The sequence below is a fragment of the Staurois parvus genome, unplaced genomic scaffold (genome assembly GCF_062004578.1).
Source record: "Staurois parvus isolate SC_StPar_1 unplaced genomic scaffold, SC_StPar_1.0 ptg000166l, whole genome shotgun sequence".
Lineage (NCBI taxonomy): Eukaryota > Metazoa > Chordata > Amphibia > Anura > Ranidae > Staurois > Staurois parvus.
In genome coordinates, this window is record NW_028317962.1 from 5,922,501 (window position 1) to 5,936,286 (window position 13,786).

General features: G+C 39.3%; 1 protein-coding gene across 2 annotated transcripts in view; it reads left to right on the forward strand.

Moving 5' to 3' along the window:
• Positions 1–13,786, forward strand: part of TNR (tenascin R) — a 667,948-nt gene that overhangs the window by 571,810 nt on the left and 82,352 nt on the right. For both annotated transcript variants that reach the window (XM_089676333.1, XM_089676334.1), the window contains exons 11-13: positions 5,019–5,282; positions 10,181–10,447; positions 12,726–12,845. In XM_089676333.1, coding sequence (XP_089532459.1) covers positions 5,019–5,282; positions 10,181–10,447; positions 12,726–12,845 — 651 coding nt within the window. The remainder of the gene's footprint in view (positions 1–5,018; positions 5,283–10,180; positions 10,448–12,725; positions 12,846–13,786) is intronic.

Genomic DNA, 13,786 nt, shown 5'->3' on the forward strand with positions numbered 1-13,786 from the left:
TTGCTGAGCTCACCGGTGCGTTCCTTCTTTTTAAGAATGTTCCAAACAGTTGTTTTGGCCACGCCTAATGTTTTTGCTATCTCTCTGATGGGTTTGTTTTGTTTTTTCAGCCTAATGATGGCTTGCTTCACTGATAGTGACAGCTCTTTGGATCTCATCTTGAGAGTTGACAGCAACAGATTCCAAATGCAAATAGCACACTTGAAATGAACTCTGGACCTTTTATCTGCTCATTGTAATTGGGATAATGAGGGAATAACACACACCTGGCCATGGAACAGCTGAGAAGCCAATTGTCCCATTACTTTTGGTCCCTTAACAAGTGGGAGGCAAATATGCAAACTGTTGTAATTCCTACACCGTTCACCTGATTTGGATGTAAATACCCTCAAATTAAAGCTGACAGTCTTCAGTTTAAGCACATTTTGTTTGTTTCATTTCAAATCCATTGTGGTGGTGTATAGAGCCAAAAATGTTAGAATTGTATCGATGTCCCAATATTTATGGACCTGACTGTAACTGCCCGGGGAGGAAAGAAGTTGAAATCATTACATATTACATGTAAAGCAAATGTCAGAAATGGACCAATCATTTTGAAATCTTTTTAATGCCAAACTGGAGTGGACAGGGCCAGAAACGTTTTAACCAACATAAAAGAAGTATTTTATAGATATTCTATAACAAACTGTCACATAAAGTGACAGTGAAGACTACTGAAATGTCTTCGATTTTATAGGATGATAATTAATCTTTGCATAGGTTTCATCAGTTATCCAAGCTAATATTTGTTGAGTAGAGTGGAAGATGAGGACTTCTACTAAGTACTGTCCATGAAACTCTTTTATTTGCACTAGCATCCTAATTATCAGGACAATCTTTTGGGGTGTTGCTCCTTTTTCAAGGTCCAGGGTGTACAGGCTTGGACCTTGAAGAAGGGGGAAGACCCCAAAAGCTTGTCCTGAAGATATGGATGTTAGTGCAATTAAAAAAGTATTATGGACAGTACTCAGTTGTTCTTGTATTCTTTGTACAAAGACTGTTTTTATCCTGGGTGTGATGTAGATCTATGCTGCAGGAGATGGCTAAACCAGTTGAAGAGCTACTGTATCCTAAATATAGCAAAACTAGGGCAAAAACATCCAACACAAACATCCCCTGTGCTCAGTATCAAAATATATCACTCTATGTGTATAAACTGTGCTCTACATAACTCCAGTTTTACTTTCTGATACAATATATGTATAAATATTCATAAAAATTGTTATTTTAGTTTCTTTGTTATCTCCAAAAATTATCACCACTGCCATGAATCCACTCCAAATCATGTTTGTTCCACACACCAGTGCTCTCCTATCTCACTCACTTGAACTTGAATGACCTTCAACTTAAGCAGGCCATAGATGGTGCAATTACTTGATTCCCTCATCAATACTGACTGTGTTGATGAGGGAATACCTCCTTCTAAGCTATTGTGTTCTCCCAGAGGGGGCACTAGACGCTGTCCCTGCCAGGAGAACACAGTGAAAATTGCTATTGGCTATAGCTGCTGGCAATGATTGCATGTAAAAATCAAAAAATCTGACATGCTGGTTGTACCCAATCGATGGATTGACTTGGGTACATTGAGCCTGCCCATAGATGGTTCAAATCTTGGCCAGTCCCTGCTGAACAGGTCAAGATTTGAATCGTCTATGGCCGGATCAAGAAAGTTTTTTAACTTAGTAAAGTCTGCACACACTTGTTAATATATATATATATATATATATGTTATAGACTGAAGTGCACATCGATTAAAAGGGGCTTAGGTGAGTATTAGGGGGTGCTGAGGGGATGATGCACACAGAAGGTTTTTTATAGAATGCATGAAGTTAAAAACCTTGGGCCTTTACAACCACTCTAAGGTTACTATGACAGACATGTATCTTTTTAGCTACATAACAACATAATATAACTTTTATTACATGTAAAGCACACTTACTTATTTTGGATTAAATATATTTTCTGCCACAAAAACCCATGATCACTGAAGAAAAGAAACGCCGCATTGTTGAAATCCAGAAACATCTAACTGAGCTAAGCCGGCAATGAAATATTTATTTTCTAGCCATATGTGCAATCAGCAGCAGCAGTACAATGCCACATCTTATATTCTCCCACTCCTGGATCCATGTATATCATACATTTATAAATAGCACCAGTTGGGTGTAAATAATTTGTCTCAATTTTCAAAGCCAGAGGTCTTTATGAAACAGGCTGAGAGCATGTGAATTGTATGAGTTGTCACAGTTTACATGTTTGTGATCCAACTGAAGGCTCATTAAACCCTCATACTCTTTTAGTCCGTCTAGCTCGGTTACATCCACACAATTCTCATAGCAGATACAATCAGATTTTCTGATGTATGAAGTGTCATTTGAATTTTCAAAGCATTGGGCTCCAGTGAAATCTCTGCTGAGCTACTCAGTGCCAGTGATTGAACTGCATTTTCTAAATAATTTAGATATTTACTTGTATGTAGCTTCCATTTTTTTTCATCCTTTATTGTGACATGACAGACAGTCTAGAGCTTTGAGAATCACAACAGCTTTCCCTCAATTCACAGAGGGGCTAATTTACAAGCATTCACTTATGTGCAGCATTTACAGTCAAGAACAGCAGCCAAGTGCTGTATCTCCTTGACCTTTATTTAATGGGAAAGAGTTATCAAGTTTAGCAGTCTCTAACAACCAATCAGAATTCACATATGATCCTATTAGAAAAGTAAGAACAATTAAAAAAAATCATTACATTGGTTCCTATGGGTTGTGAACTTGCTAAGTAAAAGTCATATCTAGGGGATTCAGTCCTAATGACATACAGTCTCATGTCAGCAGACTTAGGCCTGCATGCACTGAAATTCAATAATGATCTGTAATTGCTTCATTGAATTTTGAATGGCTGCATTATTTGTGAAAAAGCTAGCATACCGGTAAATGCTAAACTCGTGAATAACAATTTGCAACTTAACAGTCCTTAGATGTGCTGGCTGCGTTTTCTTTTTTCAGAATTTTTTGTCTTTTGACCTGGGTGACCCTGCCCAAAACACACCTCCTGCCCTAGGATGACAACACTCACTGTACTGTACCCATAGAGAGTCAGTGTTGTCACCATGGAAGAGGATTACAGACACCTCCTCATTACCACTACTTTATAATCTAAAATGATGGGGTTCTGTAGTTCTCAGAAATAGCTGGGAACAATGTAACTAATAAGAGTGCAGCACAGGGAGGGAGCACAGGAAGTTATTGCCCAACAATATTTCTAGCAGGATCAACAAGTATTTTGGATATAATGAGATGATATAATCATACAGCCCAGCCATACAGCACTGTTTAAGACTTGCACCTCTGTTGCTTGCTGTAGGGCCGGCTTAAAGTGGTTGTAAACCAGTATATATACCCAGAGAAGTGACTGGCCTCCGGTGATACACAGAGATGAATCATATCCTCTTACATAAGTTGCACCTGTTTATCGACAAAAATCTCTGCTCTACAGCCATTCAGAGTACAGAATGTATAGAGCCTGGGAGCTGAAGTTACAATCTGCAGAGCTCTGTGAGAGCTGATTGGAGAAAAGGGCAACCTCCCCCCAAATTCACATAGCATACAGGAACAGAGCTGAGACTGTCAATCGCAGACTTCGTGCTGGAGATCCCTGTCCTGTCACCTTTTTACCTCTTGGTGTCAGGAAAACTTGTCAGAAGTGACTCATACAAATAGCAGAGGAACAATGCAGCAGATAGAAATGACACTTAGTTTTCTGGATTGAAACAAGTACACACTATAGAGGAATATGCTTTGTTCATATTTAATGTCAGAGGTTTACAACGACTTTAAGAAGCTTGTCTCAGCTTACAATTTTTAGGACACTTGTAGGTGGAAGCTGCACACTGATATCCACATTGACCAGTGCCCCCAATAGCAAGCTGCTTGCTATGGGAGCACTGGTGCGTGCTCACTCCTGAGCCCTGCACTGTCCATAAGACACATAGAGCCGTGGTTTGGTCCAGCCCCCCACTCTCTCCACACTGGCTGTGATTGAAAGCAGTGGGAGCTAATGGCTTCCACTGCTGTGTCTCAGCCAGTGAGGAGAGGGAGACCTAAGGCAGAAGCTGTACATTGATATCCAGATTGACCAGTGCCCCCAATAGGAAGCTGCTTGCCATGGGGGCACTGGTGCGTGCTCACACCCGAGCCCTGCACTGTCCATAAGACACATAGAGCATTGGTTAAGTCCAGCCCCCCACTCTCTCCTCACTGGCTGTGATTGACAGCAGTGGGAGCTAATGGCTCCCACTGCTGTGTCTCAGCCAAGGAGGAGAGGGAGACCTGAGGCTCCCATGCATATTCCTGAATAGAGCAGTGGCTTAGGTAAGTATTAGAGGGACTGTGAGGGGAGCAGCACATAGAAGGCTTTTTACCTTCATGCATAGAGTGCATGAAGATAGAAAAGCATTCAGCTTTTAGAACCACTTTAAAATATCAAAAGTACAGCTGCATACACATTGTCCTCAACCAGGGTCCCCCTCTCCTTGACATGTTTCACAGCTGCTATCTTGATCACAAGACTTGTAATCAAGCCAGTAGTGGTAAAATTCATCAAGGAGGGGTATCTGGCGAGGACAATATGTATGCAGCTGTACTTTTGATGCTTTAGTAAAGAGATTGTGGAAGAATTGGATATCGGCGTGCAGCTTCCACCTACACGCAGGTCATACAGGTTAGAATGAGAAGGGGCTAAAGCCCTCTAAAAGCACTCCAAATGAAAAAGTGCAAAGACTTATTAGAAGATCGTCAATCATCATTCTCAGGTTTTCCCCATAGAAAAGGGAATAATTTATTTGCTATATACAGTATGTGCAGGTGCAACATATATGAATTATGAAAGTAGTGACTAAGGGTCTGGCAGTTGCACAATCGCACAATCGCAGCCTCTGTCCAGGTGAAATATCAGTGTCTTTGTGTTGTGTTTTCTATTAGAGTTGGACAACCCAAGTGATCTAATGGTCATTGGATCTACAGACAAGACCATCTCCTTAGTCTGGACCAAAGCTCAGGGCCCCATCGACCATTACCGCATCTCTTTCACACCATCTTCTGGTATGGCCTCTGAAATCACGGTTCCCCCTGAAATCACCCAGTATGACCTCACTGACCTGGACGCAGGAACAGAATATACCATCACAATAATCGCAGAGAGGGGGAGACAGCAGAGCCGAGAGACAACTGTGGATGCTTTTACAGGTACAGCTATATTTCTTCTATGTTTTATGGTCTGCTGTTTGGCACTATCATTGCCGCTGCATTTACTTCCAGCTCTGACACTGAACCTTAATCCTGCAGAGTAAGATTCGGTGTTATTAATATTATTATTCTACTTACTCCCACATACAACCTGGTTAGTGCATCTGAGATTTGTTTTACAACCACCTCGGCGCAAAACAAATTAGGTCATAAATATTACTTAAATATCACTGAATTTTTGTAGCAATAAAATAAGTAAAGCAAATTATTTATAGAAGACTATTCATTATTCTAAGACAATGACCGGCCTTGCATCGCGCTGTATCAATTAATTATCCCACTACAAGTGGAAACAATGTTTTAGACTTAAATTGTTACTGCCATTTCTAGACAATATGCAAATTGCACACACAAATGAAACAAATTCTGCTTTTTTTCCCCTTTTTTTTACATTGCTCTTTAATTGTTTTTCTCTATTTGTGTTAACCCCCAAAACCTTGATATTTAACCACTTGCTACCTGCCGAACCTATAAAAACATTCTGTCAGCAAGTGGTTATCACACTACAATGATCAGCTGTATTGTAAAAGTGGTTTTACAATGCTACGAAAGGTTGTCCTCCACTCCCGCTGCTACCAGCAGTGCTTCCCGAGATCTCCCGTTCCTCTGGAAAGCCCGGGACCACAGTAAGTGGCTGGGACAGCTTCTCACAGAAGAGATGGAGGAACGTCCATTCCCTCATCTCCTCTGCTGTCTTTGCTTTGCCTATGCAGATGTGTCTACTCCTCCTGCACAACATACTCACCTTTCCAACATTCCCCCTTCTATGTTCAGCTGCTGGGTGTGAAGAAAATACCCAGTACTTCTGGTTATAGAGGAGCATGTGGCCCATGAAATGCAACAGTGCTCGGCTAAAAACCTAGCACTAATGCAGTTTCATGGGGAGAGTCTCATAGTTGAGACAGGGTTGATTCTCCAAGAGAAACCATTAAAAATTCCTCCTGTGCATAGGTGTGATGGCCCAGTATAGGTATTGGAGAAAGCTTCATGCCATGGGGATAAAGGTTCTGGCTTTGCAAGCCTCTAGGACTAGGGATATCCTAAAACTCCTACAACAAATTAACAAAAGAGGATGCACCAACCTAGTGCATTATCCCACAGCATTTATTTTAAACATTTTCAGAAATTATACTCACAAGCAAATAAATTAAAATCGCTCATCAAGCTACTAATCTGTAGCCCTACAGTCCTTACCTGGGTCCTAAATAACTGACACGTTTCGAAGGCAGTACCTTCTTCATCAGAGCCTCCAAAGCCTGGATGCAGGAGAGCAAAGATGCTGGGGAGAGGATTGGTAATAGCTGGGCCTTACTTGTGTCTTTGTCCCGTGTCATGAGGCTGTAATGAGGATGTCGTTGTATCATTGAAGGATTCCCTAATTTATTTTTGTTCAACATTTTAGAGAATCTTTCAGGGATGTATGACACCATCATTAATCTGTAGAGACCACTGCAGTACTGGGAACTTTGCTGGAGATATCTCAGTAGAAAAGTTCTCTAGAGATATAAGCAGCTGGCATGTGATTCAGCTTGCCAACTGCTACAAAAACTGAAATTTGAGCTTTGGGTGGAGGTGGCTATATAGCAAACCTTCACATAAACAGAAAGTACTCAGCACCACCAGCATCCATGTATTTATCTACCTATCAATGAGAGCGCTCTCCTCTGATTTTATATTCTGGCGCGATAAATCTCTGATTCTGACCAAACCACCATAGCTTTAAGGAGCTCCTAATTGCACCACTTTAAAATCAGTCACTATGGCAAACTCAAAAAGAATTATTATTAGTGTGCAGATTGGGAAATTGGAAGTAATTAAATTAAGACAAACCCTTAGTTGGAGTACAAACAGATGCTCAGAGTGGGGATTGTATACTTCAAACGCACAGACAAATATGGATGGCAGTCCTCTTCATAAGTTTATTGATAAAATCCATAATATGGACAACAATTCACAGTGGACGACTGGAGATGGACAATGCATTTTGCACCCACCAGGCACTTAGTCAGTCAAGCGTCTGATGGGTGTGAAACACGTTATTCATCTCCTGTCCCCCACTGTGATGTGTTGCCCATTTTGTGGCTTCTATCAATAAACATATGAAGAGTGCTGCCATGTGGATTGTTTGTGTGTTTGAAGCAATGACTGGCGGGCCATGTGTGCACCTTCTAGAAAAGTTTATGCAGTAATATGCAAGCAGGTGAGTGGCAGCCTGGAGTGGTGTGCAGCTTTTTGAGGAGTGTATGTTCTGGGATGCTGTCATGAATGTAACAGCATGTCCAGTGGGTTGCTAGGACTCTGATGGCTGCCGACATCCTAGCAACCAATGACGCATCCCTGACCCCATTCAGATGCCTGCAGGGAGATTAACTTTATCTGTCCTGTCAAAATGTTGTTTTAAATATGGTTAGAGTGGAAATGATTGGAAGTCCTGTGTGGTTATTACTGTTCTCCAAAGCTCTGGTAGAGGTACTCACTTTCTGTAATGGTGACAACAGTTTCACCAGATAGGAATTGAATGAATATCTGAGACAGAGACATTGGACTCAATGAAAAGCTGATGGGGGTTCTAGCCTTGCTCTACCTTTGACTTATTTCTGTGTTGATATAGGAGATTCTTCCTCACTTCTTGTCTCATCAAACTGTTGTTAGGACAGTAAATTAGGAATTCTCTCTATGGCTTGGATAGCAGTGAAAATCTGATAGGGTTTAACTCTCATCCTGCTGTCTTCAAAGCTAAAAGTAAAAGTTTTTAGGCTTAACATACACTTTAATTTAGGTTATTGGCAGCAGGACTTCAAGTGTACAGGAGGTGGTACTTGAAATCACAATCCTAAATGTTTTTAATTAAAACAGGCAATGACCTCCTTCCTTTCTTAGTTTCATCACTACACAACTTTACTATAAAGCCCAATGTTGTACAAGATATTGTACACAAAACTCTCCCTACCTGCAGTACATTTAGACCATGAAATGAGGATATTATTCCAAATAACATAGATCTCAGTATACTTTTTTTCCATTCCAGGCACAAGCTCAGTTGTCCAATATTCAGTTCTTAAAAACAAATCATAGTTCACAAATTGTAACCCATGCTGCAATGAAATTGCTTTCAGCTCCTTCTGTTCTTTTCTTTCTCCCAAACATTTTTAATCAATACACACTGTAATTTGCACCTCTATGCATGCCATTCTCAGACCTAGGTTATCCATATATTAGGTAAGTATTTACTTATTATGTGAATTAATTTTTAATCTTTCAATTTGGCTTTTTTTTAATTAAAAATAAAAAAAGGAAATAATTGTGCATTAATGTATGTAATTTTATTTGGAAAAGGGAAATTCTGTTGAATTTATTTAAATAAAATCATTCATGTTGTTAAATTCTTTGTGTAAATCAGCTAGTCTAAGAAAAATTTTTTTTTTTTGCATAATCATTTAACTGACTAATAGATGTGTTAGTTTCAACAGACCAACAATAAGTAAAAATGTAATGCATTCTATAACCCTTGAAATGTACAGTATGTAATCAACAAAACAAAAGATTTCCCAGCCAACCTGAAAAACAACCAAAATGTCTAACAATTCACATTAAAACAGGGGGTTTTGTTTGCACACATATGCAAATATATGTGTAAGCAGCAGTGCCCTAGTCAAGGCTCCTCTGTATACTGCAGTGCTAACTCTATACATTTCAGAGTCTCCAAAGTCACATAATATATAGCAGTAGATAGATTAAAGGTAAGCGTGCCTGGAGGGAGCCTGCCCCTTATTAAAGGTACAGGGATGCACATGAGGCTCAGTAAGAGCTCAACAGCAGCTGAAGTCATCCAGTGCATTCCTGCACCTAATTCAACCAACTGTACAAAAATATGGCAACCATCCCAACCTATAACTAGCTTTTGCAGTAAGGTGTACATAGAAGGGCAGTGCACGTCATGTCACAAACTAAATATTTCCAAGCACACTTACCAGCCAGTCTGCAAAACAACCAAATTGACTCTGTCTAACAATTCATGTTAAATCAGAAGTTTTCATTTTCACACATTTGCAAATACATGCGTGAGTCGCAGAGCTCACATCAAGGCTCCTCTGTATACTGTGGTTATGCATACATTTGCAAATGTGTGCAAACAACTGGGAAACAAGCTGGGAAATCTTTTGTTTGTGCCGTGCATTGCCCTTCCATGTGCACCATACTGCAAAAGATAGTTATAGGTTGGGATGGTTACCCCTTTATTTGTACAGTATGTAGCCAACCTACATATGATTTTTTTATCTCTGAAAAAGAAGTAGATAAGACCTAAAAACTTAGTGTCGTTTTTATTCAGCACTGTCCTCGTTTAGAGACAAACTCAATGTTGCATTCCATTTAACATACCGAACAGTTGGTCTGTCCTTGGCCAGCATTAGACGTCACTGCACCAGTACTTTGTATTTCAAGCTAAATATTACATCTGCTTCTTATTTTTTGAGGGTACTTTGATGGCAAGTTGTCTGCACCTGAGGCTCTGCAGATGCTACAACCATTACATGTGTTAAGAAGAATGCATTGTCAGTAGTGAGATACCCTTACTTACTTGTTTGATTAGTTTAGGAAGGAAATAAGGACTGGAAATGAGGACATAGTTGGCAACTGTGGAAGGAAAATCTTGTCAATGAAGCCCTGGAGAGGTATAAGAAGCCAGTAGATAATTCAAGCCACTGGTGCCTATGAAGTATCTTTATTGTGTGCCTTGTACTATGTTATTAAATCTGCTTGTTTACAGTGATAAGATTTTGATGGAACTGCTCATGGAAAATAATTTCTTTTTTTTTTTCATTCTCTACAAACTACAGGCTTCCGGCCCATCACACAGCTTTATTTTTCTGGTATAACAGCATACAGTGTGAATGTCTCATGGACAGACCCATCTCCTCCAGCTGACCGCTTCATCCTGAGTTATACCCCCATTGGGGGTGATGAACCAATAGAACTCTCACTTGATGCCTCAGTAAGGCAAACACGTCTCATTGATATGTTACCTAGTACAGAGTACCTGGTTACCCTCCTGCCCATACATGGGACAATAAGAGCAGAGCTGGTGGAAGGCACCGTAACTACAGGTGAGGTGGTCTCAAGTTGTTTTTAAAGTAAAGACAAAAGCAGTAGTAATCTATTAAATTCCTAAAGCAGACCATAGATTATGTCATTTTCTTTCCTGCAAACACGAGTCATTGTTAATGGCGGAATCCCCCGTGAAGCTATTGTGTTCTCACGATGTGTTTGTGTGTGTTTTTTTGGGGGGGCATGGAAAGCCATCACTGATGGGAGAACACAATGATGACTGTTAGCGACTATAGCCGTTGGCAATAATTGCATGCTGAAAATCAATCAATCAATTGGATACAATCAGCCTGCCCATAGTTGGATCAAATCTCACCTGGTCCCTGCTGAACTGGCCGAGATTCGATCCATCTGTTGCCGACTTTAGATTCTGTTTCCAAATGGGTGGTCCACCACAGAACCATATAATTTCTTCATTAAGGTATTGTTTTTTAGCGTTATTATATGGTTACTTTATCATAGTGTGCAAGACACAGGTGGGCCAGAAGCAGCAATGACATTAGTGGGACCATATATAAATAGAAACATAGAAATGTAAAAGAATGATGGCAGAAAAAGACCAAGTGGCCCATCGAGTCTGCTCCATTTTTTTTTTTTTTATATGCATATACTGTATATAATTTAATTTGTGGAAATTCTTCTATATTTAGAACCTAGAAAAAGCATGTATTAGGCTTTCCTAATAAACAGCAGCAAATCATAAAACAAACTAAAATAATATTTAAAGTGGAAGCAAGGAGGATTGATTTCCTTTGAACTTCATAATTGATATTGCAAAAAAAAAAAAATGTGCAAAGTTTGTAAAGTTCTGAATGTCTGTTTAGTCTTTTTAAAAGTATTGGAGCTGGAGTCTGACTTCAAAATGTTTGTGTATCTAAATCTGCTGATATATTTAACACTACCCCTCCCTCATATTGACAATGCTGCTGTCTGCTGTGCCCCTGTGCTCCTTCATCCTGAGTGAGGGCATTCTAATACTGCTACTTTTTCTGGCTAGTGCAGCAAGTGAAAATAGAGGGGAAAAAAACACCACATCTAATGACTGAATGTATTACATTTTTGGTTTTGGGTTTAGTACCGCTTTGAACAATTGCATAGTTACATTAGTTAGTCTGGCTGAAGAAAGACAAAAGTCTATCCATTCAACCATTAAAAAAAAAAGGTATATTCCTATACCCACAGTTGATTCAGAGGAAGGCAAAAAAAGTTACATTAGTTAGTCTGGCTGAAGAAAGACAAAAGTCCATTCAGTTCAACCATTGAAAAAAAAGTTATATTCCTATACCCACAGTTGATCCAGAGGAAGGCAAAAAACCCAGCAAAGCGCGATCCAATTTGCTCCTGCAGGGAAAAAAAATCCTTCCTGATCCCCCAAGAATAGTTACAGTTGTATGCAGTTTGGTATAAATGGCATGCTAATACTGGAGCAGAGTAAATGGGCATAAGTTTAAAATGGCAAATGCTTGATGCTGCAGTAATATGTATCGGGTGTGATTTGTTTGTGAAAGGGTCATGTCTTTTAAAGGGGGAATGGCTGATAGAATAGGCATATGGATTATCCATGGCTTTGCAAAAGATATAGAAAATGTCAGCATCTCAGAGTATTGAGCCTGTTGCTAGACTATAGTAGTTAGTGACATTTATCTCTAGTGTGCTGCTTTTTACAATAGAATCTTGTCATGTTACCTGACAGATTTCAATAGTATCAGAAAGTGAAGGAGACTGCCTAGTAAGAGACTGTTCTGGTGCCTTGTTGGTGATTAAATGATTGACATTATAGCAGTGGGCATAATATTTGTGCAGATTGTGCAGCTGCACAAAGGACCTTTGAGATATAGGGGCCCATTTTGTCTAGATGTGCGACAGATGGTGCTGGAACCTCTCCCATTGTTATGTAGCATTGTAAACCTCAACATGGCTCATGTCTATCTAGCTGTCAGTTGATATGCAGTGAACAAGTGTTTTAACTTGGCCAGTAGAAAATGGAGGACGCAAAAAATTTGTCTCACACAGGGGCCCTTTTGATGACTCTCTCCTTCATTGGTTGACGTAATCACAACCTCCAAGTGGAAATGCTATTTGCTTATGCTTGTAGAGCCACCAAGCTAAGTTCATCTCCATCCTTGAGACTGTTTGGTGGTTTAACCAGCATCTACCAAAAATAGTAAAATACATTTTAGGTAGACTGAACCCTTAATTTATATTCTTGAGCGACTAGGTTTCATTTTTCACAATCTCCATTGACGTATTTCCTTATCTTGCTTGTTTTCTATGTAGGAGTGGCACCACCTATGGATGTATCTGTGATAAATGTAACAGAAGACTCAATGACAGTGATTTGGAGACCACCTCCTTCCTCGCTCCACCATTATCGACTGTCTTACCAATCTACTAAAGGTAATGAAATGCCAGTGAGAACTTTCAGCTTGGTCTTCAAGTCTTGGTATTGTTTTTCCATTTACATCATAAATTGTGCTAGGATTGAAGAAACACATAATTGAAAAATCTACTATAATAATCATATCCATATCCACTAAAGAAATGTTTTTGGCCAGGGGAAGATATTAAAGTAAATTATGTCACATTAAATGTTTTCTTTTGATACATGTGGATAATGAATTTAGTTTGCATGGAGTTATTATCATAGGCTTGATGTATAGTATGCCTGTATGTTCACCTGTTTGTATAGTGTAATATTTACTGTTCTGTATACTGTATTATATTTACACATATTTTTTAGCTGTGTTTGCAAGGCAGGCAGAATATGACTGGTGGGAGGGGCCAGCAAGGGGCTATATGTAGCTTTTTGAAAGCGTTGCAGTACTGCTCTCAAGAGCCCCCAGTCCTGATACAAGCAGTGGGCTGGTCAGGGTGGATTTGATTTAAATTAAACTGATTTAAATCACGATTTAAAACACGATTTAAATCACTAGTCAGTAAGGCTTGATTTAAATCCTAGTTTTCTACATAAAGACTAATTCTTGCTGGTATAACTTTAATATGCAAGTAGATGAAGATTTTTAGAATAACAACTTTTCATATTAGTTTTTTTATCCCCAGTTTAATAAGTTAATCATTCATATTTGACAACTTTTCTGTTGTACTTAGGAAGGAGAAAAATAATCATTACCTTAATAATAACAATTTAAATAGATTTATTCAACTGAAACAATAACATTACAGCATATGTGATTTGCTTAAACAAACATCCATGTTTGTTAACTAATTTGGCTAAACAAAATATATATATTTTAAGAAACTTAGACTGTCAGCCCCTTCCTCCTCACACTTAGTTTCACTTTCTTCTTGTGCAGATCTATTCCACTCCAATCAGAAAA